Source organism: Crocuta crocuta, unplaced genomic scaffold (assembly GCF_008692635.1).
Source record: "Crocuta crocuta isolate KB4526 unplaced genomic scaffold, BGI_CrCroc_1.0 scaffold180, whole genome shotgun sequence".
Lineage (NCBI taxonomy): Eukaryota > Metazoa > Chordata > Mammalia > Carnivora > Hyaenidae > Crocuta > Crocuta crocuta.
The window spans coordinates 3386141-3410348 of record NW_027527549.1 but is presented as its reverse complement, the minus strand read 5'-3'; the positions used below and the strand labels follow the sequence as shown (position 1 = coordinate 3410348).

At 50.9% G+C, this 24208-nt stretch overlaps 1 protein-coding gene across 2 annotated transcripts in view; it reads left to right on the top strand.

The window, feature by feature from the left end:
* Positions 1 to 5396: 5396 nt before the first annotated feature.
* Positions 5397 to 24208, top strand: part of IGSF3 (immunoglobulin superfamily member 3) — a 90533-nt gene continuing 71721 nt past the window's right edge. For both annotated transcript variants that reach the window (XM_077767261.1, XM_077767255.1), the window contains exon 1: positions 5397 to 6093. In XM_077767261.1, coding sequence (XP_077623387.1) covers positions 6051 to 6093 — 43 coding nt within the window. In that variant the 5' untranslated portion in view covers positions 5397 to 6050. The remainder of the gene's footprint in view (positions 6094 to 24208) is intronic.

The window sequence follows — 24208 nt, the reverse complement described above, 5'->3', positions numbered from 1 at the left end:
TTCTGAGCACCCACCCGTGGGGAAAGCCTTAGGGGTCTACTCTACTCCTTTGCCACCTTGATCTCAAGATATAATAGTCAACTCTGTCTCTGTGTGTGTTATATATACATATATATTTAAGACAGATGGTATCCTGTGTAAGCTATTCCTCCTAGTCCTCAGCTCTGGGGAACCTCGCCCGTGTAGGAGGGTAATCACCAAGAAGAAGCTTGCTATCAAGAGAATTGTTTAGCGGTGCTTTTAGCTCTGACTTTGCTATTTTGTCGGGTAAGGAAGCTTTGCTCTTTCCATTTGGCATTTGGAGTGCATTAAGAGCAATTAACACCGGTACTTGTGAGCACAAAGTGTCAGGCTATCTTTAGGCAAAATGCCTTGCCCTCAACTTTTTTTTTTCAGTTGACAAAAGAGAGCCAGGCTAATGCCTTTTCCCCCCTAAGTTTTAAAAAACATAACTTGATGTCACTTGTGGTTTTATATTAGCCTTTTGATTACAGCCATAGTTGGTCCAGGGACCTCAAACTGATAGAAGCACTTGACCATATCTTCTCTACAAATGTTGTGTAGAGAACCCCCTCCAGGGTTTAATTTATTTTTAGACACTGGCTTCCAGTGGCTACAATTAGGAGAAATTCAATGAAACTCTGGACCTCCTGCTTTTCTTGAAGAGTAAGGAAATCGGGCAACACTGGACCTTTGTTCCTGACGGCCACCCTTTGCTCTGCTTCTCTCTGGCTTCCGCAAGCTTCTGAGTTGAACTCCCTGGGGGAGAAGATTAAGAAGTCATCCAAAATGTCCGAAATATCCACTCGACTCCAGGCCAATTCAGGAGAGGTTTCCACATTCCGATGGCAGTTGTTTTGAAGCTAGCTGTACCAGCCCCAGCTGCAGATTAGGGACTGCTCTCCCTCACTCTCCTTTGATGCTTTTCCTTCTCTTAGGACTCTTTCTCTGTCTGCGGCATCTGGGTGGCTCAGTTGGTTGAGGGTCCGACTCTTGATTTCAGCTCAGGGAGTGATCTCATCGTTCATGAAATGCGGATACTGCTTGAGATTCTCTCTCCCTGCCCCTCACCTGCATGCACACTTTCTCTCTCAAAATAAATAAACTTAAACAAAAAAAAGACTCTTTCTTTGTCTGTAGATGGTTTCCTGAAAGGGCCACCATCGTGCCACTATTCAGCACTCCGTTTAATGGTTTGTTTGTTTTTTTATTTATTTCTAGGACAGAGAGAGACAGCGTGAGCAGGGGAGGGGAAGAGATAGAGGGAGACACAGACTCCGAAATAGGCTCCAGGCTCTGAGCTGGCAGTCAGCACAGAGCCCGACGCGGGGCTCGAATCCACGAACCGCAAGATCATGACCTAAGCGAAAGTCGGACGCTTAACCGACTAAGCCACCCAGGCGCCCCCGTTTAATGGTTTTTACATCTGGAGGGCAGAGACATTTTTTCACTGCCCAGGTGTGCCTCAGAGATATTGGATGTTCGGTTCCAGACCACTGTGTAAGTACATGTTGCCAAAAAGTGAGTCAAATTGAATTTTTTTGTTTCCCAGTGCATATAAAAGTTATATTTGCACTATATTGTAGTCTATTAAGCATGCAATTGCATGATGTCTCAAAAATCAAGTACTTACCTTAATTAAAAAATACTCTAGTGCTAAAAAATACTAACCGTCATCTGGCCTTTTATTTATTAAAAAAATTTTTTTTAATGTTTTATTTATTTCTGAGAGAGGGGGAGAGACAGCATGACCAGGGGAGGTTCAGAGAAAAAGGGAGATACAGAATCCGAAACAAGGCTCCAGGCTCTGAGCTGGCCATCAGCACAGAGCCCAACGTGGGGCTCGAACCCATGAACCATGAGATCACGACCTGAGCTGAAGTCAGACGCTTAACTGACTGAGCCACCCAGGCGCCCCTCATCTGACTTTCTAAAGCCAGTCATCATCACAGATCACAGATCACCACAACAAACACAATAATAATGAAAACGTTTGAAATATTGTGAGAATTACCAAACTGTGACACAGAGACACCAAGTAAACAAGTGCTGTTGGTAAAATGGTGCCAATAGATCTGGTCCAAGCAGGCATACCACAGACCTTCATTTTGTAAAAAGTTGCAGCATCTGCAAAACTCAGTAAAGTGAATCACAATACAATGAGGTATGCCTCTACTCTCCTTGCTCTATGGTTAGCACAGTCCTTTGAATATCTTGGAAGGTCCACTGATGTGGAAATGAGACCAGCCATAGCGGCCATAGCACACCTGGGGGGGTGATGGAAATCAAGGATTAACAGACCATCCAAAAAATGCAAGGGGTCTAGGTGGTAGGAGGTGGGGTAGATCGAGAAGGAAAAAACAAGAAAAGATAGTTGAGTACAGGGTTCAAGGACAGAGGCCGTGGCCCAGGCAGAGGCCTGGGGACTGAATGCTTAGGAAGTGTGGTTTTGGATGGAGAAAGCGTAGGGCAATTTGGTGGGGTCAGAGAGCGCCAACACAGGCTGAGGTAGATCTTACGGATCCCTGGACTCTCTTCTTTCTCTCCGCCTTCATATCCAAGTCTCCAGAACATTCCACGGACATATTTTCAAGATGCTTCCAGACTCCACCTATATCTCACAACTGGCATCGTTACCACCGTGCACAACTGCGAGAGCCCCCTTTTCAAGTGGAGGCTCTTGTAAACAGAGGGATCCAAACTGCCCGCTGGCCTGTAAGATCCTACAGGATTTGGCCTCGGTGACCTCTCTGATCACATTTCTCCTTCTCATGTCCCTTCAGGCACAGCAACACACTTATTAGTTTCGGAGCATGGTAAGAGGCTTTACATTTGCTGTCCCCTGAGCTCAGAGCGCTCTTCTTCCAGAAAGTTCCAAAGTTCACTCACTCCTTCTAATCAAGTGTCTGGCCTTCCCTGGTCGCAGAACCCTCCTCCTCACACCACACACATAAGGACATGATTCCTTTCTCCTGCTTCTCCTAAGAACACGTTGCGTTCTGTTATATATTTATTTGTTTCATTGTTTGTGTTTCCCACCAGAATGTGAGTGCCCAGAGAGCACAGACTTTCTTGGCATATAGTATACTCTCAACTAATAAATGAAGGAGTCGAGCAGATAAGGGGAAGTGAGAGTTGCCAGAGTCAGGGTTGCCTCGGGGGAAAGAGGTAATATTTAAGACACAAGAAGAGATTCTCTATACAACACTTGGCATATGCGATAAATATTTAATTCAATTCAATTCAGTTGAAGTACTTATAGTGCAATTACTATATGCAGAACACAATGCCAAGGGTTGTTCAGGATAAAGGATAATTAAAGTGTGGTCCTGCCTGTAAGGAGTTTATAGTCTAGGGCAAATGAGATCCCTTAGTTACTTTTTCACCCCCCATAACATGCCTTACACACTGAGGGGAGGTGGTAATTGACTTTTTGTTTTTTAATTCAGTGAGTTACAATGTGTTCCTTCACAAGATCCCTTCATTATCATACAACTCAATAGGGTAAAACACATCTTCCGAACCTTTTCTGAATCCTGAACTCCACTCCCCACTCCTCTAGTTGTTTTTCGGACACCTTCACTTCCCTGACCCTTTGGGATTTCAAACTCAATACATCCAGTCTTATGTACCTTGATCTCAATGACTGAGGCCAAGCTGGGGAATCTGCCCCATTCCTCACCTTCAACCTGGCATTCCATGGAGCCTACGTCCTGACCTCAAGGGGACCTGATCATTCCTCCCTGTCCCTGTTGCTACTTCTGGGGTTTTCTGGTCACCAGCATCTCTTGGCTGGATTTTCAGCAATACACACTAACCTCCTGGAGAGTTCTCTCCCATCCACCCTCCACGCCTGGCCCAGAGTGGTTTTTCTAAAACTTTTTAAATATGTATTTATTTATTTTGGGGAGAGAGAGGGACAGCGCAGCAGGTGAGGGGCAGAGAGAGAGAGAGACAGAGAATCCACAGCAGGCTCTAGCCTCCCAGCTGTCACCACAGAGCCTGATGTGGGACTTGAACTCACGAACCGTGAGATCATGACCTGAGCCGAAGTCATACGCTTAACTGCCTGAGCCACCCAGGTGCCCCGAGTGGTCTTTCTAGAATGTACATCTGATGACAGCACTGCCTTGCTCAGAACCTTCAGGGGGTCACTGTGGCCCTGGGCACAAGTTCTTTGACAAGTCCTTTGACACAGTATACAAAGCCCTCCAGGCCTGGCCCCAGATTTCTTCTCTGCGAGCCCTCGCCACTTTCTTACAGCCTAGTTTGTGCCCAACGGGGATTTCCGGTCCTCTAACTGGACTACTCTGTCTTCCCTCTGGGTCTTGGAGGTTACTGATTCCGGGTCTGAGCTCGGTGACTCTTGCCCTTTCTCCTCTCCTTCCTTTGTGCCTCCTCTGCTCTTTCGGGTTCTCCTAGTTTTTCACTTCCTCTGAGAAGCCTTGACACCTGGCCTGATCTGACCAAATCCCCTCCTCTTGATGTCCCACCCCCACCCCCACCCCACAGGGTCAAGGTCCTAGCTCCTGCTTCCTCAACGCCCTGGTTCTTTGCAAGCCATGCCTTGTTTTATCGTCTCCCCACCAGACCAAGCTCCAGGAGGACAAGACTGTCCTATTTTACCTCGGTCACCTTTTGACCGTTTTTACCCAGCATGCGTGTGTGTTCATTAAGTATTGAATGGATGAAAATGCACTTGTTTGATAGGGTTGTTCCTCATAAAATAATTATATCTTACACTCACTGAGTGCTTGAGATAGGGCAGGCTCCATTGCAAGTGTTTTTACAAGTGTACCACGGACATCTCACAGACCCCTAGTTAGTAGGGGCGGGGTATGTCCCCGTATAGCAACAGATGGAGAAACTAAGGCACAGAGGGCTTAAGTAACTCCACCAAGGTCAAAGGCGAGGACCTGGGAGAACCCGGGTTAGACCCCAGGCTGTGTCGAGTTCGGTTCGGCCACAACTTCCAGTAAGTTCTGCCGCAGAATGAAGCGCAATATGGGGTTCCGCCAGAACAGATTCGTCTCCCGACACGGGCTTTGTCCCTGTTTCCCGGGGAGAGGACGAGCGCCCTAGCCCTCTCCCTGGTCAAGGCTCCTAGGTCCTCTGCGGGGCTGTGGGAAGGGCCTGTGNCGGCGCCGGGCTCGGCCGGAGGCGAAGGGAATTCCCTGGAGTGAGGCGTGTGGGCAAAGTATCGCAGGCACCAGCCGGCTTCCCGCCGCTGCCCGGCTCCGGGCGGGGAAACTGAGGCGGGGGCCGGTGGAGCGCCTTGCCCAAGGTCAGGATGCACGGGTGGGCTGTTCGGGTCCACGAACGGGACCCGGGCGTCCGGAGCAGCCCAGCGCTCAGCCCGTCTGGGTTTGGCGGCGCTGGGTTCGCCTTGGCTACCACTCCCTTGTCTTCCTTTCAGGAATCTGCTGGCATTGTGGGGACCCGCTTCGCCTCGGGGCCGCTGCTCGCCAACTTGCTTGGTTGGTTCTGGGTAGGTCTGGGGCCGGTGGCGGCTCCGTGACCTCCCGACATGGATGGAGACAGACTTTTGGATGAAGAAACCCAGACGGTCGGCGCGGTTCCTGGGCCATTTAGCTGTCAAAGGTTTTGACAAAATCGACGCCGCCTTCCCTTTGGGGAATCCGAACGAGGGAGCTTACACACACCTTCACTGGGAAGCCAAGGACATTTCTGTATAATCAGTGGATGAAAGGATTTTCTCAGACTCTTTTTTCCCTTTTCCTCGAGGATTAATTCACTGCAATCTACAATTCCAGTGGAAACCGCAAGGCACAGGATGTGACAGAAGCCTAGAGGGCCTTCAGAATTGTTCTGGACCCTTCCTTTAGCACAGGGTAGTTTCACCCAAGCCACTGGCCGCCCTTCCCCCCCACTCGTCTTGCCGACGATCTCTTCTTCACGTCTTCCCGTTTTTTGAGTTGAGTTCTGTTTCCACACCTGCCCTCGAGCTGTACGTGGATTGCCAGAAATGAGAGATTAAGTGCCGAGAGAAGAGGAAGCGTCCTGTCCTGTGTCTCTTGTCTGCTGCCGACATGAAGTGCTTTTTCCCAGTGCTCGGTTGTCTGGCTGTGCTGGGTAAGTGGCTCTGCCTATCAGTGCGATGGTTGTGAAAGTTTAACCTGCCTTTGGTTCCTGTAGTTCTTTGTGGTTCTTTCCCATCCACACTTGGCTCTGCGGGAACCCCAGGGTGCAGCCGGCGTGTGTGTGCCAGGCTGGACCGGGACCCAGGAGGAGCGGTGGGGTATTGTGTGTTGTCTTCAACGAAGGAACATCTGCTGTCCTTGAACTGTCTGTCCCGGGCCTTGCCCCATCTGTGTTTCGATGGTTTAGGGACCCGGTTGTGGCTCATGGGTTGGCTTCCTCAACTTCAGCGTCTTCCCTTCTGTGCTGGTCCACATTGGTTCCTAATTCGAAGTGGCCACGTTATTCTTACTGCGGGGAAAGTTGGTTCGGTGGTAAAGAGGCTGTGTTTTGTGAGTTTGGGGTGTTTTTGTTTTGTTGAGGAGGAAGTAGGCATGAGTGGAGTAGGGTGGCGAAGGGCTGCATTGCCCTGGCTGAGTGGTCTGGAGACTAAACGTGTGAGGGTTCCAGTCTTATGTCTCCTCACTGGAGGAGTGGAAAGCCTCTCTCGAGCGGGTGTGTTCCGATTGGTTTTGCGGGGGGAGGGGGGGGCGCACTGCAGAAGGCCAAGATGCCTAGAGCAGGATGGAGAGCTGTGGCCCTGGGAGGGGAACCCTTCACACCACTCGGGGCATTCACTCCCCATTGCATATTTGCCATACCCTTGAGCACCATCTTGAGTGTGGCATCTGAGGACACATCTCGGGTCTGGGATAAACGTCCATGCCAGGAGCTCATGCAGCCTTTGTCCATGTCCTCAGACCTCACATGTGTTCACAGCCTCTGACCCCTGGGTGTGGTTCCATACCTTGCATGTGTTTGGAAGAGGGCATCACGGCTGCCTCTGGCGTTTGCATCTCTAGGTGTAGATACCTTGCATTTGCGGAGTTTAGGTGTGAGCTGCGGGCAGTGGAGACTCCTCTCCTGCGCTGTTGGTACACTTGCAGGAGTTCACAGTTGGGTGGAAAGAACCGGATTTCAGAGTTAGGGAGCCAGATTTGAATCTCAGTCTTCTCACAACTGCCGTACACCTCTCTGTAAAATGGGATGATACCTCCGAGGCCCAGCTTGCGGGTTCAGGGCTCTAAGGTGTCCTAAATATCTTGACTGCCTTGAAGCAGGTCTGGAACACAAAATACACATTCTGTCAGTGGGTCTCAAACTTGGGTGCAGGTCGGAATCCCTGAGGGAGCTTTTTAAATGTTTCGATGTCCAGGCAGCAGCCCCAGACCAGTTCAGCCAGATTCTCTGGGACTGCGACTGAGGCACCCTTCTGCTCCCCTGGGTAATTCCAAGTGAGAGAAGCAGTGTGTGAGTTCATCAGAGCCAGCCCTCCTGGCCCCAGCACACACACAGACGCAGGTCTGGTGATAGTCNCAGGCGAGGGAGAGGGTGCTGTGCCCCCCCCCCGCCGCCCCATCTCCTGTCTGTCCGTCCGTCTGTCCAGGCAGAGTGGAGAAGGCAGGTAGCTCTCTGTACACCCGTCCTGAATATCCTATTGGAATTTGTTATATACCATGTTTGTCATTCACTTAGTGTCTGGGTTTAAATCAGTCATTAGTGATTCATGTGGATTCACCAGGACAAACAAGGAAAGCCCTGGGGGTCGGGGGAGGGCTGGATGACTTAGGTGGGACAGAGAGCTGGGTGGAAGGGTGGCACCCAGGGCTGGAGGAGGAACCGCCCAGGGCTAAACAGGGAACTGTGACTTTTGTGCCTTTTGTCTCTCCCAGCTGGGCTGCTCTAGAAATGTGAGGCCCCTGCCAGCCCGCCCCCCCTGCCCCCCTGCCGTTTGCCTCTGGGCCACTCTGTGGAATGGAGCTGGGGCCCTGCCACTGCTAGCTTCCCTCCACTCCCAGCTTCCCGTGTGAACAGGTGCCGTGGAGGCAGTGAACGTCAAGGTGGCATGGAAGGGGAGCCGACAAGCAGACGTGAGCGCGGGTGGGAAGGCTCAGAAGTGTGGGTGTGCCTGGTGTTTTTGCATGCACCCCACTGGCGGAGTCTCATGTCTCCCCTTCCCCGGCCACTCAGCGTGGCCGGGAGGGGGGATTGCTACTCTGCCGTTAACCTTGGACAGCAAGAGGTGTTTGGGGAGGGAACAGAACCCAGGTCACGGGGTGGGGGGTATTTCCTGCTTGCGGTCCGATGTGGGCCGATTCATGCATCAGCATTCTCCCCGTGTAATGTAAATTAATGTGTCATTTCAAAGAGCAGAGAATCCTGAGGCTTTGCGCTCCTGTGGGTCACACACACCTGGAGTACGATTTTGTCTGCCAAAAGCAGGATGAGGCCGAGCACGCCGGCACTGACACAGGTGCCGCCAGCCTCCAGAAGTGGCAATTCGGGTCCGAAAACCCTGTGACAGCACATGAGGCTGTGTACAGGGCAATCTTCCACACGCCCGCACCTCCTCCACGGCGTTAGGCCCATGCTTTCTGCTCCCATCCTTTGCCAGCGTCTGGGGTCTGGGTCGGGGTCCTTGTTTCCCCCCTGTCTAGGTGCTGAGTCCTGCCCTTGCCTTTGTCCCTGCCGAAACCACACACGCACCGCTTTCCTGCCTTCTTGACCACTGAGCCTCGTTTCTTCCTCTGGCAGCTCGGGGTGCCCCACCCCGCTTGGGAGCCATTGGCTGCCACGGGGCCGCCCTCGTTCCAATTCCAAAGCCATGGTAGGCCGGGGCCTGGTTGAGCCTTGAGGATAGTAAAGTCACCACTGCTGGTGGGTGGAGCCAGAGGGGCAGAAGAGGAGGGAATGTGGCCTGCGTGTGAAGAGGAGGGGGCAAGGCTGTGGCTGTGGCCGGCAGCACCCTGCATGAGCGACAGTGACATGGAAAGATGACAGCCAGAGAGGAGAGACAGAAATGATTTGTGTTTGCAAGAACAGGAAGGGGACAATCAGGAAGGATGAGTATAAGCTCCAGGCACAGAAAGCAGATTTCGGCTTTGCATAACGATGAATAGTATGCCCTCCTAGACGGCTGCCGATGTTGCAAATGAGATGAAATAGCTGGAAAAGTGTTAGCGAGGAAAGATGGGCGCTGGGGGTTGGAACATCCCAGTATCCTCGCAGGAAGAGTCCATGGCTGGCTAGTGACCATTTGGGTCCTCCAGGGGGAGAGGATTTCATCGTAGAGTTTGAGGAGCCTCTCCCTTGAATGGGTCAGGACTGAGGCAGTGATCACCGGCCTCCCAGTTAGTCAGGGAGGGCTTCTTAGGGTAGAGTCCACGGGGTTCTTCCAAAAGAGACTGAAGGACACTTTGATGTTCTGATGAGTGTGAGCTCTGGGGCAGGACTGGTGATCAAAGGCAGAAGAGAGAAGTGAGGCCTTGTGGGGTGGTGGGGGGAAGAGCTGATGATGGTGATTTACGGATGAACGAATAGCGTCTCCCCCAGTTGTCTCAGAGCGGATCCACTTCCCTTCCCGAGGGACCATTTGACAAGGGTGCCGGAGAAGGGAATTCTTTTTTTTTTTTTTGACAGGGGGAGGGGCAGAGAGAGAGGAAGACAGAGGATCTGAAGTGGGCTCTGCACTGACAGCTGACAGCAGCCAGCAGGACGAGGGGCTCGAACTCATGAACCGTGACATCATGACCTGAGCTAAAGGCAGACCCTCAGCCAACTGAGTCACCCAGGCGCGCCCCACGGGAGAAGGGAATTCTTGTCAGGAGGACTCGACTGGCTAGGATGCCTTTCAACTGCGAATGAGCGAGCCACCTCTGTGCCCCCAGGGCTGTGAAGACGCCCCAGTCTCCTGCGTGTTGCTTACCGCCTCTCCTGGCTCTGGCCTTTGCCGTGAAGCAAGCCCTATCTTGTCAAGTCCTCAGAATATCCTCGCTGGATAGATGTCTCACATTGTCACCTTTTTGTAGATGGAGACATTGAGGTTCAGGGAGGTTAAGGAACTTGCTTCAGGTAGACCCCTGTCCCCCCAGTCGGATACGATGCTCCACAGTGGTGTGGGTCCAGACCCCTTCTGTCTTGGCCCATGTGTGTGCCTCCATTCCCAAGGTCACGGCATGGTCCAAGATGGTGGTGCTAGCCCCCACCATGGGGGAGGAGAAGGATGGGTGAAGGGCAAGGGCAAGACCTCTTAACTTAAGGATGCTTCCTGAGAGTCACACACATCTCTTCTGCTTATATTGCCATTGGCTAGAACTTGAGTACATGACCATACGTGGCTGCAAGGGAGGCTGGGAAATATCCTTAATGCTGAGCGTACAGCAAAAGACAGGGTTGTGTTGCCACTGGGGAAGGAGAGAACAGATTTTGGGGGGACAGCTAGGGGTTGTGGGCAGAGTTGGCCGAGCTGGTAAGCGGCAGCACAGGGTTTTGAAGCCAAGATCATTTGGTTCAAATCCTGTGTTCTTTCATCTCACCAGCTGCCCCTCTGTGAGCATGTGGCCCAGCCATGGCCTTTAAGCAGCCTTATTGGGAGGGCCTGAGCCAGATGAGCCAACAGTTGTTACTTGGGAAGCAACATAAATCAGCACATAATTACACAGGCAGTGTTGTGGTGTCAGCAGCAGGGCTGTAGTGTTGATAGAACGCGCATGTGCCAGCCACTGCTCACTTTACAGAGCAAGCCCTTCTGTGTTAAGGGGCCACCTCTGTCGTGCTCACTGCTGTAGCCCCAGAACTTGGCCGTAAGTGTGTGCTGGCATGAAGTAAGTAGGTGTTCAGTTAATTTTTTTGGTGACTAAGTGGTTTCTGTATTGGCTCCTTGGATCAAGATAAGGAAACTCATGGTCCAGGGAGTTTAACTCCTTTTGCTCAAGGGATGAGAGCTAGAGATTTGCTATAGGGTTTGTGCCTTTATGCCACCCCAACGGTGCCACCTTGTTTGTGTCACCAGGTCCTTTGAGCAGTCTGGTGAAGCCACTGGGCCCTTTCTTTGGGAAGTGTTTTGAAATTCATAACTAAAAACACACCGACTGACAGAGGAAATCAGTTCTATTGAAATGTAGTCAACAAAACCAACAAATTCAGGATCATAGCAATACATTTCTTAGGAGCACAGTCAATAGCTGGCCCAAACAGCAGTTCTAGCGATTACCATAATTGTGACACAGCGAAGAATGAAACCGAGGTGTCGAGGCATCTGTGTCAGCCGTGAGCTGATACGTAGGCACGTGTGATTTCTGTTCGGACAAAGTCACAGGTCCTGGAGACATTGCTGTGGTGGTTGCCTACACTCATAATCAAAGAGTTCACATTCACATCGAGGTAGGTTGCAAATAAAGCTGTAATGCTCTCCCCCCCACCCCATTCAAGTTCCCATACCTCCTGATTTCTGTTCATGGACCCCTGTGAAGTTCAAAGTAAAGTTCAGTGCAGGTGGTGGTTGCTAGGAAGATGCTGTCTGAGAGGACTTCATGCGCTTTCAGAAATGGGCAGGGTTTCCATGTGGGAACATTCTGTCCCAAGTCGAGTCCTGACCGTGCCCAGGAGTCACCGGTCCTAATGGTGGTAGAGTTGCCCTTTGGGGTTTGGAGAAATGACTGTCGGGTTTTCAGGGGCCAGTTCATCCGGGATGGCGAGGCCACAGAGAGGTGGCTTAGATTGTAATGTTTTTAGGGTGTGGGCTTAGACTGAGTCCCTAGAGCCCAGGCTTACCCCTTCCGCGGAGCCTCAGCCTGGAAGCTGAATGAAGAGCTCCGTTGCTGGCCGCCCATGTCCCTGGCCGTGTGCATCCTCTGTTACGGCTCCTTGATTAATACTTTTAAGTTCCTTGGGGAGCTCCTCATCTGCTATGATTGGACACCTGTTTCTTGGCTGCTTGGAAGTGAGCACAGCTAACTCTTCGCCAAGGGTTGGTTTTTAATTTAAGGAAATTTGGGACACCTGTGTGTGAATGCACCTTGATTTTCAAAGAATTGAGTGGCTGCGTCAAAATCAAGCTTACATTTGTAGAAAACACATGTTGCCAAATTCCTTCCTGAAGAACCCTTTATTAAGTGACTAATTGTGGGCCACCGTGGTGGGGACTTAACAAAACCCATGGCAGTGGACCTCCCTGAACTAGCCCCTTCAATGAGGTGGGATTTCGACTTTGTTTTTTGAGCTCCACTTTCCGAAAGGCAAAGCTTGCAAGATGTGGTAGCAAGGATTTATTCTAGAAATTAGCCTCCAGGGTGCCGTCAGTCCAGTCTCTACATCTTCTGCATCTATAATTATAGAGGAGCCTCAGGGTACTGCAAGATCCTAAATCAAAGATTAAATTATATTAACTCTACTCAGGCTGGAAAGTGGTCAGATGTATTTTAAAAACCTTTATAACAGGCTTTGTCATAACGAGAGTTGAAGCAAAGTTTCTGTCTAATCTTCTATTAACCCTTTAATTCACCCAAATACCCTATTCCCTGTCATCCAGGTGACCTAGGCTTTGCCGAACCCCACCCTGTCCCTGTCTTCTAGGGGATGACCATCTAAGGGCAGCAGTAAAACAGATGGTAAATCACTTCGCAGATGGACAGGAAGACATTGATATTCTGTGCTCTCCGAGGACAGAGGACAAGTGTCCCTTGGGGAGGAGGGGCAAGGCAGGTTTGTTCTTGCTTTCAGCTCGGTGGGAGTGGTGAACCCTGTCCAGGAGGGAGATGAGGCTGCAGTAGCTTGTGAGTGGTCAGTCTGGAAAGGCTTCCCGGAAGAGCTGGAATGTCAGACATTTCTTAAGTAATAGGATAGCGAGGTCCTGGCAGAATTGTGGGGTGGAAGACAGCCTGGGCACATGAGGCTGCTTTGAGAAGACTTCTCAAGGGGCGGGGAAGCCCGAGTGTCAATGGGCCAGGGCCCCGAAGGTGCTGGTTGGTAAGAATCGGAGCGGTCGGCGTGAAGTGTGGTTGTTTGGGCCCGAAACAGAAGGAAGATACCAGAGAGCTGTAAGTGGGTGTCCTGGAGGACCCCTGGAGAGGGAAGGCGGGGGGTCTTCCTGGAGGTGGGGGTCCAGGGGACTCGTTCCTGTACCAAAGGAAGAGCTTTCACGTACCCGTCAAAAACCAGGGACCTGGGCCTGCCTTTATTAAGATGGGGCAAAAAATCCAATACCAGTTGTGTGTTCCTTCCCATTACGATTCGTTGATGTCTGGGAGCAGGTTCAGGATTGCCTTAAGTTGGCATTATTTTTGTGTACTTAATCCTGGTTTTGTTTGTAATACCCATTTTCCCATTCTCTGGAGGGCAGTCCTCATCTCCTTTCTCGTGGGGACCTCAGAGAACGACGTCTCTGCCCGCGGGGCACGGGAACCTGCCTGCGGTCTGCTGGTGACAGAGACGTGTCATGAGCCAGGCTGCTGACCTTCTACTCACGGACCCCTTTTATTCCCTTCCCTTCCCTCAGGAGCCCCACGCATTTGAAATCTTCTGTCTCTCAGCGTTGGGTCGTAATTAATCTGTTTTTCCTTTGTGGTGACCAGTACGGCTGCTCAGATAGAGTGATAGAGTTCAGCCCTAAAGCCGAGTTAATCGGGCACTCGCCCTTGTCCGTGACCAAACGACACACACGGCCTTACCTATTAGGTCTTAGCCTTGTATCTCCAGTTTAGGGGAAGTGTTGTCGTTGTTAGGTGTCTGAAATGTCTAAGGGGCCGACTTTCTGACAACCCCATGGGTTACTTTGAGAGCCTCAGAGGGCTTGGATAACCTCGATGGTGTTTGCCCACTAATTGGTTGCTCGGTGACCTTGACCGACTTTGCGCGGGCCTTTCAGTAGGAAGAAGAACAGGAGACTGGAGTTGGGTAACCAGTCATTGCTGTAGGCATACCACACCTGTCCAGGGACATCCTGCTCCTCTTTTTTTCTTTTTTTTTTAAAGACCTACTGAGAAATTTCGCAGCCTCTTAGATGTACCAACGCCATCGATCTGAAATGTCACTGAAGACTAGATTTGAATTAAGTCATCATTTAAAACAGCAAATAAAGTGCTTTAGGGTAAAAGCGTTGAATAAAAGTAAGGTCATGAGAGATTGGTTTCAATTTCAGAAGGCAGATTGTATTTGTTTGCTTTGTGTTTTTGGATTTTAATTTGTTGACAGAGGTAACATGGGAATATAGGTCTGTTGTAAAAAAAATCCAAACAGGACAGACAGAGAGTAAAATGTGAAAGTTCCCCTCTCCACCTGAGGCCCCTTACTGAGGTCCGATATATGTCCTTGACAGTTTGATAAATATTCTTCCAGACCCTTTTCTATAATTTTTATGCATATACTCATGCAAATACAGGTTTTTTCCCCTGACATAAATGGAATCATATAGAATATATTGTTCAACAACTTGATTTTATTTTATTTTTCTTAAATGGTTTATTGTCAAGTTGGTTTCCATATAACACCCAGTGCTCATCCCCACAAGTGCCTTTGTCCATGCCCGTCACCCCCCCTTCCCCACCACCCATCAGCCCTCAGTTTGTTCTCAGCATTCAAGAGTCTCTCATGGTTTGCCTCCCTCCCTCTCCCCCACTATCTCCCTCCTTCTTCTCCCCCACGTTCCTCCATTAAGTTCCTCCTAATCCTCCTATACATGCAAACATATGGTATCTGTCCTTCTCTGCCTGACTTATTTCGCTCAGCATAACACCCTCAAGGTCCATCCATTCAACAACTTGATTTTAAAGAGGTGATTTACCTCACTATTTTTCAGGCTTAATTCTGTGGCCATATCAGAACTGATTTGGTTATTTTATAGCTAGTTAGAACTGTAATTTGTGAAATCACTGGGGAATAGTAAGCCTCATTCAATAGCTATATCATGGAATAATTTTGCCTTGCTGTATCAAAAGCAAGACTCATAATAAGAACACTACCCTTAAATTTAATGCACTTAATGAAAATAATTGACTTGTTTATTCTGAATCTTTTTTCCCCAAACACATAAATTTAACAAATTGAGTACACACATATTTTGTTGGCCGTTTTCATTATAATTTTGAAATGTTGAATCAAAATGAAGCCTATTTAAAGCTTGTTAAGAGGACAAGCATAAATATTGGGTTTGGAGTCTAATTCAGTCAAGTTCTTTATTTGTTCATAGGCTGGAGGGCAAATGGGAGTAGTTTTCCTATATTTTCTTTTTTTTAAATTTTTGTTTTAATGTTTATTTTTGAGAGAGAGAGAGAGAGAGAGAGAGGGAGACACAGATTCTGAAACAGGCTCCAGGCTCTGAGCTGTCAGCACAGAGCCCGACGTGGGGCTTGAACTTGCGAACCGCGAGATCATGCCCTGAGCCGAAGTCAGACACCTAACTGACTGAGCCCCCCAGGCACCCCAGTTTTGCTGTATTTTCAGTTCCCAAGTGATGATTCCATGTAGAAGGAACTGGACTAGAGTTGCCGCTGAGGTTTCTGGCTACCAGACATTTAAGATCTTGACCTAAAGAAGCACTTTTTCATCTAGCCCTGAAGAAGCCACTGTTTTGTAAAAAGATGATCATTTCAAAGTGTTGGGTTGCTTCTTAGGTTCAACTGGTATGACTGTTTTTAACCCCCTGGGAGCACAGGCAGGTTTCTCGGATCGTTCGCCTTTAGACCAGGTTTTGTAAAGAGTTACCATTTTGGAGGGATGCTCGTTGGGTTCACATACCCTAGTCCACCCTTGTTCAGTAGCGGGGTTTGATGTTGGTACTGCCCAGCGCGGGACCACTGTTTTGTTAGGAACAACCTGCAATACTTCCCTAAAAAGACTTTTCATCTGTTCATTCAGCAAACGTTTGAGTGCTGGCTACAAGCAGCTCATTATTCCGTTTTCTCACATACCAGAAATTAAAAGGGAAAATCATGACACACATTCTAAGAAGTCACCTGATCTGTATTTTTTAATCTTTAGAAAAAACCTTTTTTTGAGTGTTTATTTATGTTTGAGAGAGACAGAGTACGACCAGGGGAGGGGCAGAAAGAGGGAGAGACAGAATCTGAAGCGGCTCCAGGCTCTGAGGCATCAGCACAGAGCCCGACGCGGGGCTCAAACTCACGAACCGCGAGATCATGACCTAAGCTGAAGTCAGATGCCCAACTGACTGAGCCATCCAGGCGCCCCTGAATGTTTTAGTCTTCATAAATAGAAAGATTAATTAGAAACACTCTGACACTAGGGAACTCTTTTCTGTCCCTACGGTACAAAATCTTTCTCTTACGGTTCCTTAACATCTTTTCCTCCTGGGTTGTTCTCCCCTCTTCTTTAGCGGTGGTGCCTTACACGTACCCCGTCGGCCGTGACGAAGGACCCTTGAGGAGTAGAGGATGAATACCAGTGATTGGGGGAGATTGGGGTGGGCACATTCTTCCTTCTGAAATACACAAAGATCCCAAGTTCTGGAGATGTGGGATGCCTTCATTAGCTGCGGGGGACGTTGTCTGTCTGTGGGCACTGGGAATTCCACCCTTAGCTCTGGGAACAGAAGCCGGAACAGAAGAGAAATAGAGCAGCCACGTACCTGCCACCTGCAGAGACCGCATCCATGCACGCTTTGTCCTGAGTGCCCTCACGCTGGGAGTGTGGTGGCGGTAAGGGTGCGGTGTCTGCCACCTAGCACCCTGCCTCCCTGCTTCCCAGCAGAGCAGCTCCCCTCACAGAGCCTTGGGAGGAGGAGCTGCAGGGACAGCTCAGGGCCCTCTCCATGTGGGCTCCATTTTCCAGAAACTCTGTGTGAGCTCAGCGGGATCCAGACCCTTGCCAGGTGCCGTCATCTGACCCAGCGCTAACCCTCCGCACGCATCCGTGCACACTTCTCTTCAGTGTCAGTCTCCACCAGTTTCCTGGGACTTAGGGTTGGAAACGGTGCTCGGTGGGAGTCCCCTCCGCCCCGAAGCTGGTGGCCGCTGCTCCCCAGAGCGTCCTGGACAGGGCCATCTTCGGAGGCCTTTCTGGCGTTCCTCTCATCGGTTTTGTTCCGCGGTGGTTTTGTGCTGGTTTGGGGATGGCCGGCCTGTTGGGGCTTCGGCTTCCTGGGCGGACACGTCTCTGTAAACTGTCAGGAGCGGCCGCTCGGCTGGTCATCCCATCTAGGCTGGTCCTGAAACCTGGCAGCCCTTGATGACGCTGTTTAGAGACAGTTTGCTGAACAGCTTCCTTAATGTCTTGTGATGTTTTAGTCCAGAACATGGCACGCTGGCCCATTTTGCCGTGTGCCTTCTAGCATTTCGTCACAAAGAAGCAAGATTGCATCCGAGCGCCTTGCCTCGCTGGTTCTCCGTCCCTCTGTCGGGATGGGGCTGTGGCCCTAGCTGCATGTCCCTGCACCTTTCTGGCTGAAGGAACAGCATCTGTGACTCCTGTCTCACACTTGCATGAATCCAGCTCTTGTGAATAGCTATCCCCCCTCCCTCAGCCCCTGCAGCGGACTTCTAGAAGGGAGGAAGGAGACGGAGACCTCAAGCGCCTCCAGACTTGAATGTATTTTGAAAGGATCCTTATGGCTCTTGAGTGTAAGCCTTTTATCTTAAAGGGGAATTATTCCGGGGGTGGGGCCGAGACTCCTGTGGCCCTGGCTGGGGAGAGTGGAGAAAGGACTAGAAACCGCCCCAAGCAGGAGACAGAGAGAGACTCTGGTACACGCAGCCTTTGTTTTAAAATTAAAACATTACGTAATACAAACATTTGCCTTCCCACTTTTACCCCCGCCACGGAAGAGCTGTCATTTCCCATATTTGGAATTTGGGGAGAGACAGGCCTCAACCGAGGACAAGGCCGGATTCAATCTATGCTTTGGGGGAAAGTAAGTAAATATGAGAGCCTCGAGGGCTGCGGTATTTCTGGTGAATCTCTGATTGCTGCGTGTGCCTCCTTGTCATAATTTATTCAGCAGCCCCTAACGTCCTGGTGCTGGTGCCGTGCCCATCAGTAATCTGACTCTGGTTTTCTTCTCCATATTTTGCCTTTTGCACATGTATAGGCATTCAGCTTTAATCAAGTCGGCTTTTCCTCTGTCGTCTGTAACGGGGATGGCTGAAGTCATGTGGAGGATTTTAAGTAACTAATCTCTTAAGACATTCTGCGCGTAATCTCCTCCACCCCCCTGATCATCCCGCCAGCATCGCAGAGATTTGCAGGGTTCTGCAGAGGAGGCGGGATGGGGGCTCTGGCATCCTTTGGAGAGGCCACGTGTCCTCCTGGCCGGTGACAGGTTTCTGTTTGCTTTTGGCGTGGGGACAGGGCCCGTGGATCATTTGCCATGTCGAGAGAGTTCAAGACGCCTGGTGAATGTGACTGGCGTGTTGGCAAATCTCGGAGGCGTTGCAGAGAACAAGAGGCCAGACTCGCCTGGAGACACCGACCAAGCTCAGGGCTGGCTCTCCAGGGGGGTTGAGGGATAGATCAGAGGGTCTGCGCTGTGCACTGGCATTGTCAGTACATTACATTGTATCGATTGGTGACAAGATTGGGGCTGCATGACCTAAAACTTTCACCTGCTGTGCTTATCACTGGAATGTGACTTCATGTGTGTCATTTATTAGGCCACATTGGATTACAGTTGCCCTTCACATCATCCTTTCTTGATTTTCCGTTTTCAACCCCTTTCTGACATTGGCTCAGTTTCTTGATGTCACAAGTGTCCTGCAAAAAAATTTGGCAAATACGACTGTGGGTTCAAGCTTCAGTACTTTCCTGTAACGTGACGGTGAAGTCCCTACCAACATAGACTAAGGAGGAGGGTTGGTTTGAATTCGTAAAATGTTTGAGTCACCAGGTATTTTTCAAGAACTTTGCTGTTATTACTTTTAAGTAAATATTGTAACTCAAACCAGACGAACGGAACGCTATTCTAATAAAGGTCCTTAGGGGATCCCGCTTTCGGAGAGAAATAAGAATGATTTGCAATTAGTGCACCAATTGTTTATGTAAATGGAGTTTCTGAAAAACGGGATTGTGCTTGAAAACAGTTTGTCCTCATAAGTATTTTATTTTTTTTATTTTTTTATTTTTTTAATAGTTTATTGTCAAATTAGTTTCCATTTCATAAGTATTTTAAATAGTCCCTGTGAAACCCTGTGTACATTTGCTGCCGGTACATTATATGGGATATAAAGACCTCTTTCACGAAGACCTAATTCAACATCATTAGCAATATCAGGATTTCCAAGTTAGTGGAGTCCCCGATCCTTACCCCCCAATGCTTCCAACACCACTTGCACTTACCTGTTTTAACATGAATTAATAAATTTAACAACTAGCTAATGTGTTCTGCTATGTGCTTGGCAGTGTGTTCTATAGTGAAGACAACAGCTGGCACTCTTATGTCGCTTACAGGCGAGCAGAGAAGGCCACCAAGCCCGCAAATACATACACGTGTAATTAATTACAGTAGTGAAGCTGGACGGTATATTACTTTTTAATTAGTGGTCTAACGCACCAGGCTGTAAGTGCCTTTGGGAACTTGGTGCGAACTTGAACTTGATCGTGGGGTCCCAAGCCCCTCCTTCGCCTGTTCCCTGGCGGGGAGTAGATATGGAGCGGAGCTGTGTGACATTGCCACATTTGTAGGTCAGAAAGCCCTGAATGGCAACAGCGTCATATGGTTCAGTCGTTATGTATCGAATATTGAATCCGCGTTGTAATCTGCGTGAACTCTCGGAGTGCTGCCTGTAACAGTTTTCTTAAGCCAGGGACGCGCTTGCTACCCTCCTGGTAAAGGAATTTTAAAATTTCTAAGAGCTAAAACTCAGGGACTTGTGATGTAGATAGGGCGCCTCAGTGGGACCTCGGGGCCTTGTGTTTGGTATAGCTTCCGTGCGGTTCCTGGCGCGTTTCCCAGCCCAGGTGGAGGCGTGTGCAGTGCTGTCGGCAGCCCGGAGAATCTGGGAGGCTGTTCTGGAAAGCTGACATGCAGGAAGAGAGCTGAGCGGGATGGCCCTAGAGAAGGAAGGCCCAGAGACCTGTCAGCAGCTGAAAGAGCTGCCTCTTCGGTCCGGAGTTAGAGGGAGCAGTCGCTTTTACAGCCCAGACCGCATGTGTTCTCGTATCCGACCCACTTGTGTGTGCCCACGGAGTGCCTGGTTCCTTGCTGGGCACTGACAGTCCTCATTGTAAGCCTCCTTTGTGCCCGACGGGCTGTGGACTGGATGTAGATCGCCGGCCCATTGGAGACGAGGGTTGAACTGAGGAGAAGGCCCAGCTGGGCCCTGTCGGGAGAAGCCCGGTGCTCTGGCGTGTGGCCTGCTCCTCCCTATCTGTGNACCTCCTCTGCTAAGTCCTTTTTTCGCATCTGTTCCAATTTGTTGGCCTTCTCTCCAGTTTCTCTCCACAAATGTCCAATTGTGTCCACTCTATTATCATGCTCTTTTCTCACACCCACAGGATAATTTCTAGCTCAGCTCAGTCCCACAGCTCTTTGCTGAGGACCCTTACGTGCCAGCACATGATGGGGGCGGCAAGTTGGGAAAACAGACACGTGACATTGGTCCCCGCCTCTGGCACAGGCTGTTGGGTGCCTGCACGGGACCGCCGTTCTTTCCTTAATGATGGAGCCCTGACTTGGTTCGAAGGTCGTGCCTCTGCCCCCGTGCTTCTCAAGGAAAAGTGACCCCATTTCCCGCTCCGGGGTACAAGCTGACCCATCTAAGCCAGTCATAAAGGCCATGATGTAGACATGGGGCATGTGACACAGTTTTGGACAGTGAGATATGAGAAGTCTGCCATAGGCACCCTGGGAAAAATGCCTTCTCTTAAGAAGAAACACGGAAGGGGGGCGCCTGGGTGGCTCAGTCGGTTAAACGCCAACTCTTGGTTTGGCTGAGGTCATGACCTCGCGGTTTGTGAGTTCCAGCCCTGCGTCAGTCAGGCTCTGTACCCACAGTGTGGAGCCTGCTTGGGATTCCCTCTCTCTCTCTCTCTCTCTCTCTCTCTCTCTCTCTCTGCCCCTCCCCCACTCATCAGTCAGGCTCTATACCCACAGTGTGGAGCCTGCTTGGGATTCCCTCTCTCTCTCTGTCTCTGTCTCTCTCTCTCTCTCTCTCTCTCTGCCCCTCCCCCACTCATGCTCTCCCTCTCTCTCAAAACAAAACAAAAGAAACACAGAAAGAGGACAGCTCCTTCCACTAGGTTCTTGGAAGTGAGGCATCCATCTTGTCACCATGAGGAAGGTAAGGCTGCTGCGCCCTCACAGGTGAGGAACCAGGGTCCTTGATCACAGAGCCACTAAGGACTGACAGGTCGGCACCCATACTTTCTGTCTCAGCTGTTGCAGCCAGTCGAGTTGGTGTTTCCCGCTACTTATAGTTGAAGGCGACCTGTGTTAGACACTCCCTCAAAGGAGCAGGAAATAAGGATTTACTCTTATAAAACAGTACAGGTCAGCCTGTCATCCAAAGGCACACTGCTCAGAGCCAGCGCTCATCCCTGTGCTGAGCCAGAAAGGAGAGAGGAAAGTCCAGTGGCAGGCAAAGCTGGAGCGAGGATATTGTACTTGGAATGGACCCTGGGGTGGGATTAGGATGTGTGTGGGAAGGGCAGAGGGCATTCCAAGCAGCGGACGGCGTGAGCAGACCCGTAGAGACAAGCACGGACGGGGCGCCGTCAGAGAATGGCGAGATTACGTCCTAACTAATCCCACAGGCAGATTCTAGACGCGGCGAGCTGCAGGCTTACAAGGTGACCCTCGATGGATGCAGCAGGAGGTGTTGAGAGCAGGGGAGAAGCCAGGAGCGGGGACCTGGAGGGGGAGGGGAGGCCACCATGGACCAGGTCGGTTAGAAGGGAAGACAGTAAAAGCTGGGTGGAATAATTCAGTTACGGTGGGGACGTGTGCGGTGAGCACAGTAGGAGATGGAGGACGCTGTCAAAGGAAAATCGTAAAGGAATAAAGTAACTGCCGAGGCGGGTTGATGGAATGCGGAGCCGGTGGCGGGGCGTCTAGAAGCTGCCTCTCAGGGTCTGAGTGTGATGACTTGGGAAATGACAGAAAATGGACATTTGAAAGAGGGGATCGATTTGAGGACAAGGCTGTCTGGTCTTTGCCAGTGGCGTTTTGCGGAAATGATGGAAGACCTAAGTAATGGGACCTCGAGTTCATCTGAAGATGCGGGTTAGGCCCTTGGAATGAGAGGCCGGGGCTTACGATGATGTGACAGGGACGGCACGGGCACACACATTCTCCTCCAGGTCTGCACCGTTTTGGGGGGTCAGGTGACCACACTTAGACCACACAATGGGTGAGGAAGTGACAGGTGACACCCCCTGGCAGAGGCAGCTAAGAGCCAGGATTCCTGCATTTCTTCCCCTCCCCCCAGGCCAGAGCATCCTGGGGCCCAAGGGCCAGGGGCCGAAGATGCCGTCACAAGCAGAGGAAGGCTGCCTTCCAGCAGAAGACTTGGATTGTCCTGCCTTTGGCCAGGAAGTCGTGGAAGCCAGATCTGAGGCAGTAACGGAATGGCGCTACGTGATCACTGCCGTTTGTCCAGGGTCTAGGTGACACGAGGTCTTCAGGTTACACTTTAACACCTCCTCCTGGCGTGGTCTGCCCAGGGGCCCGTGTGGAATGCTCGCTGGTGGCCTCCCGTTCTGCCTCCGGGGCGTGGTCCCCTTGGACGGTGACTTTGGCTCTTGCCTCTACTCCTGAAGGCCAGGGTAGGGGCTCCTACGAGCTGTGTTCGGGACACCGCTCCTCTCTCCAGGGGTACCGGCACGTCACATGGCTTGTTTAGGGGAATGTTCTGGTGGCCGGTATCCACTGGTGACCAGCTTCAGCGACTCAGTCATCAGCGGAGCTGGCCGGGGGTGCCTCAGGAGAAAGTTCCAGACCTCCAGGTTAAACCAAGATCGAGGCGCCGAGCCCATCTTTCTTATCCGTCTTCTTGTCAAGAGATTGCAAATGTGCCTTTTCTTCAGGGCTCGGGAGTGTGGAGCGAGCGAGGCCCTGGGACCGGGCAGGACTCATTTTGCCTGGCTGACTCACACGGTTTTCCTAAGGGCAGCCCCCCCCCCCCCCCGCAGCCCCGGGGGGCCTTTGGCATCTGGTTTTCGTCAGGCAGCGAGTAAAAGTGCAGATGCCGAATCTGATCTTGCTTTAAACAAAGCAGAGGAAGACGGCCTTTGTGAGGCGCCTCTCCTGCTCCGGGTGTGATCTGGGGCATGCTCTGATTCTTGTCCAAGTGAAACCTTCAAGGCCCACAGAGACCCAAAGGAAACCATTCAGACGGAGGGGGAAGCCGGCGCTGGCCCCTCGGGCCCGTCTTTATGAATTTGGAAACTTAAAGACATGGAGCCACCATGTCTCTTCTGCCTAATGTTTTTTTTAAATTTTCCCTCCACTTTCAACAAAACAAAGGTGTCCTGAATACTTGTGGGTACTGTTCCGTTCATGGGTAGCTGCTCGTATGTTCCCCGTTGCTCTCGTCACCTCTGACAGGGCTTCGAAGGTCCAAGCGTCATCCCAGGAGAAGAGTGACACTGAAGCCATCTGTCCCCCTGGCCTTTCCTTTATCCATCTGTCCTTGCAGTCATCCGTCCATCTGTCCAGCTAGCCACCATTCAATAAGCACTTGTTAGGGAGCCAGCAGTAGGATTTGGGGCAAGCTACTTAACTCTTCTAAGCCCCTGTTTCCTTCTTCGGCTGTAAAACAATAGGTGCCAGTGTGAGAGTCGAACGGGGCCACCGTAGGGAGAGGGCGCCAGGCTGTGCCGGGTGCCTGGAAAATCGCTCCGTCAGTGGGAGGTGTCCTTTAGGGCTGGGGCCCCTCCCTGGCACGGGTTGCCTTGGCCATTGGAGATTGGATTTAGGCCACAGTACACAGTCGCCGAGCCATTAACGCAAGACCTTTGGACCACGTTGTCACATTCCTTAGGATATCTTGCTGGTCTTGTTTCGGTCTGGGCGGGACCGCCAGGGCTGGGCCTCAGGCATCTCCGAGCCACTGACCATATGCCCTGGCCACCGAGTCTACATCAGCCTTGGCGTCACTTGATGTTGAGAGCTGCAGCGGCTCTGATGGGGCTCCTCACCCCATTGCCTGGGCGCTACTGCCTGGGTCTCGCCTGCCTGCCCGCCCCACCTCTTTGCCGCCCGCCACACCTCTGCCCCTGTGCGTCGGCGCAGCCGGTGTGCAAGCCAGCTCCCCCTCAGCCTTAGCCGTCTCCCACTCTACAT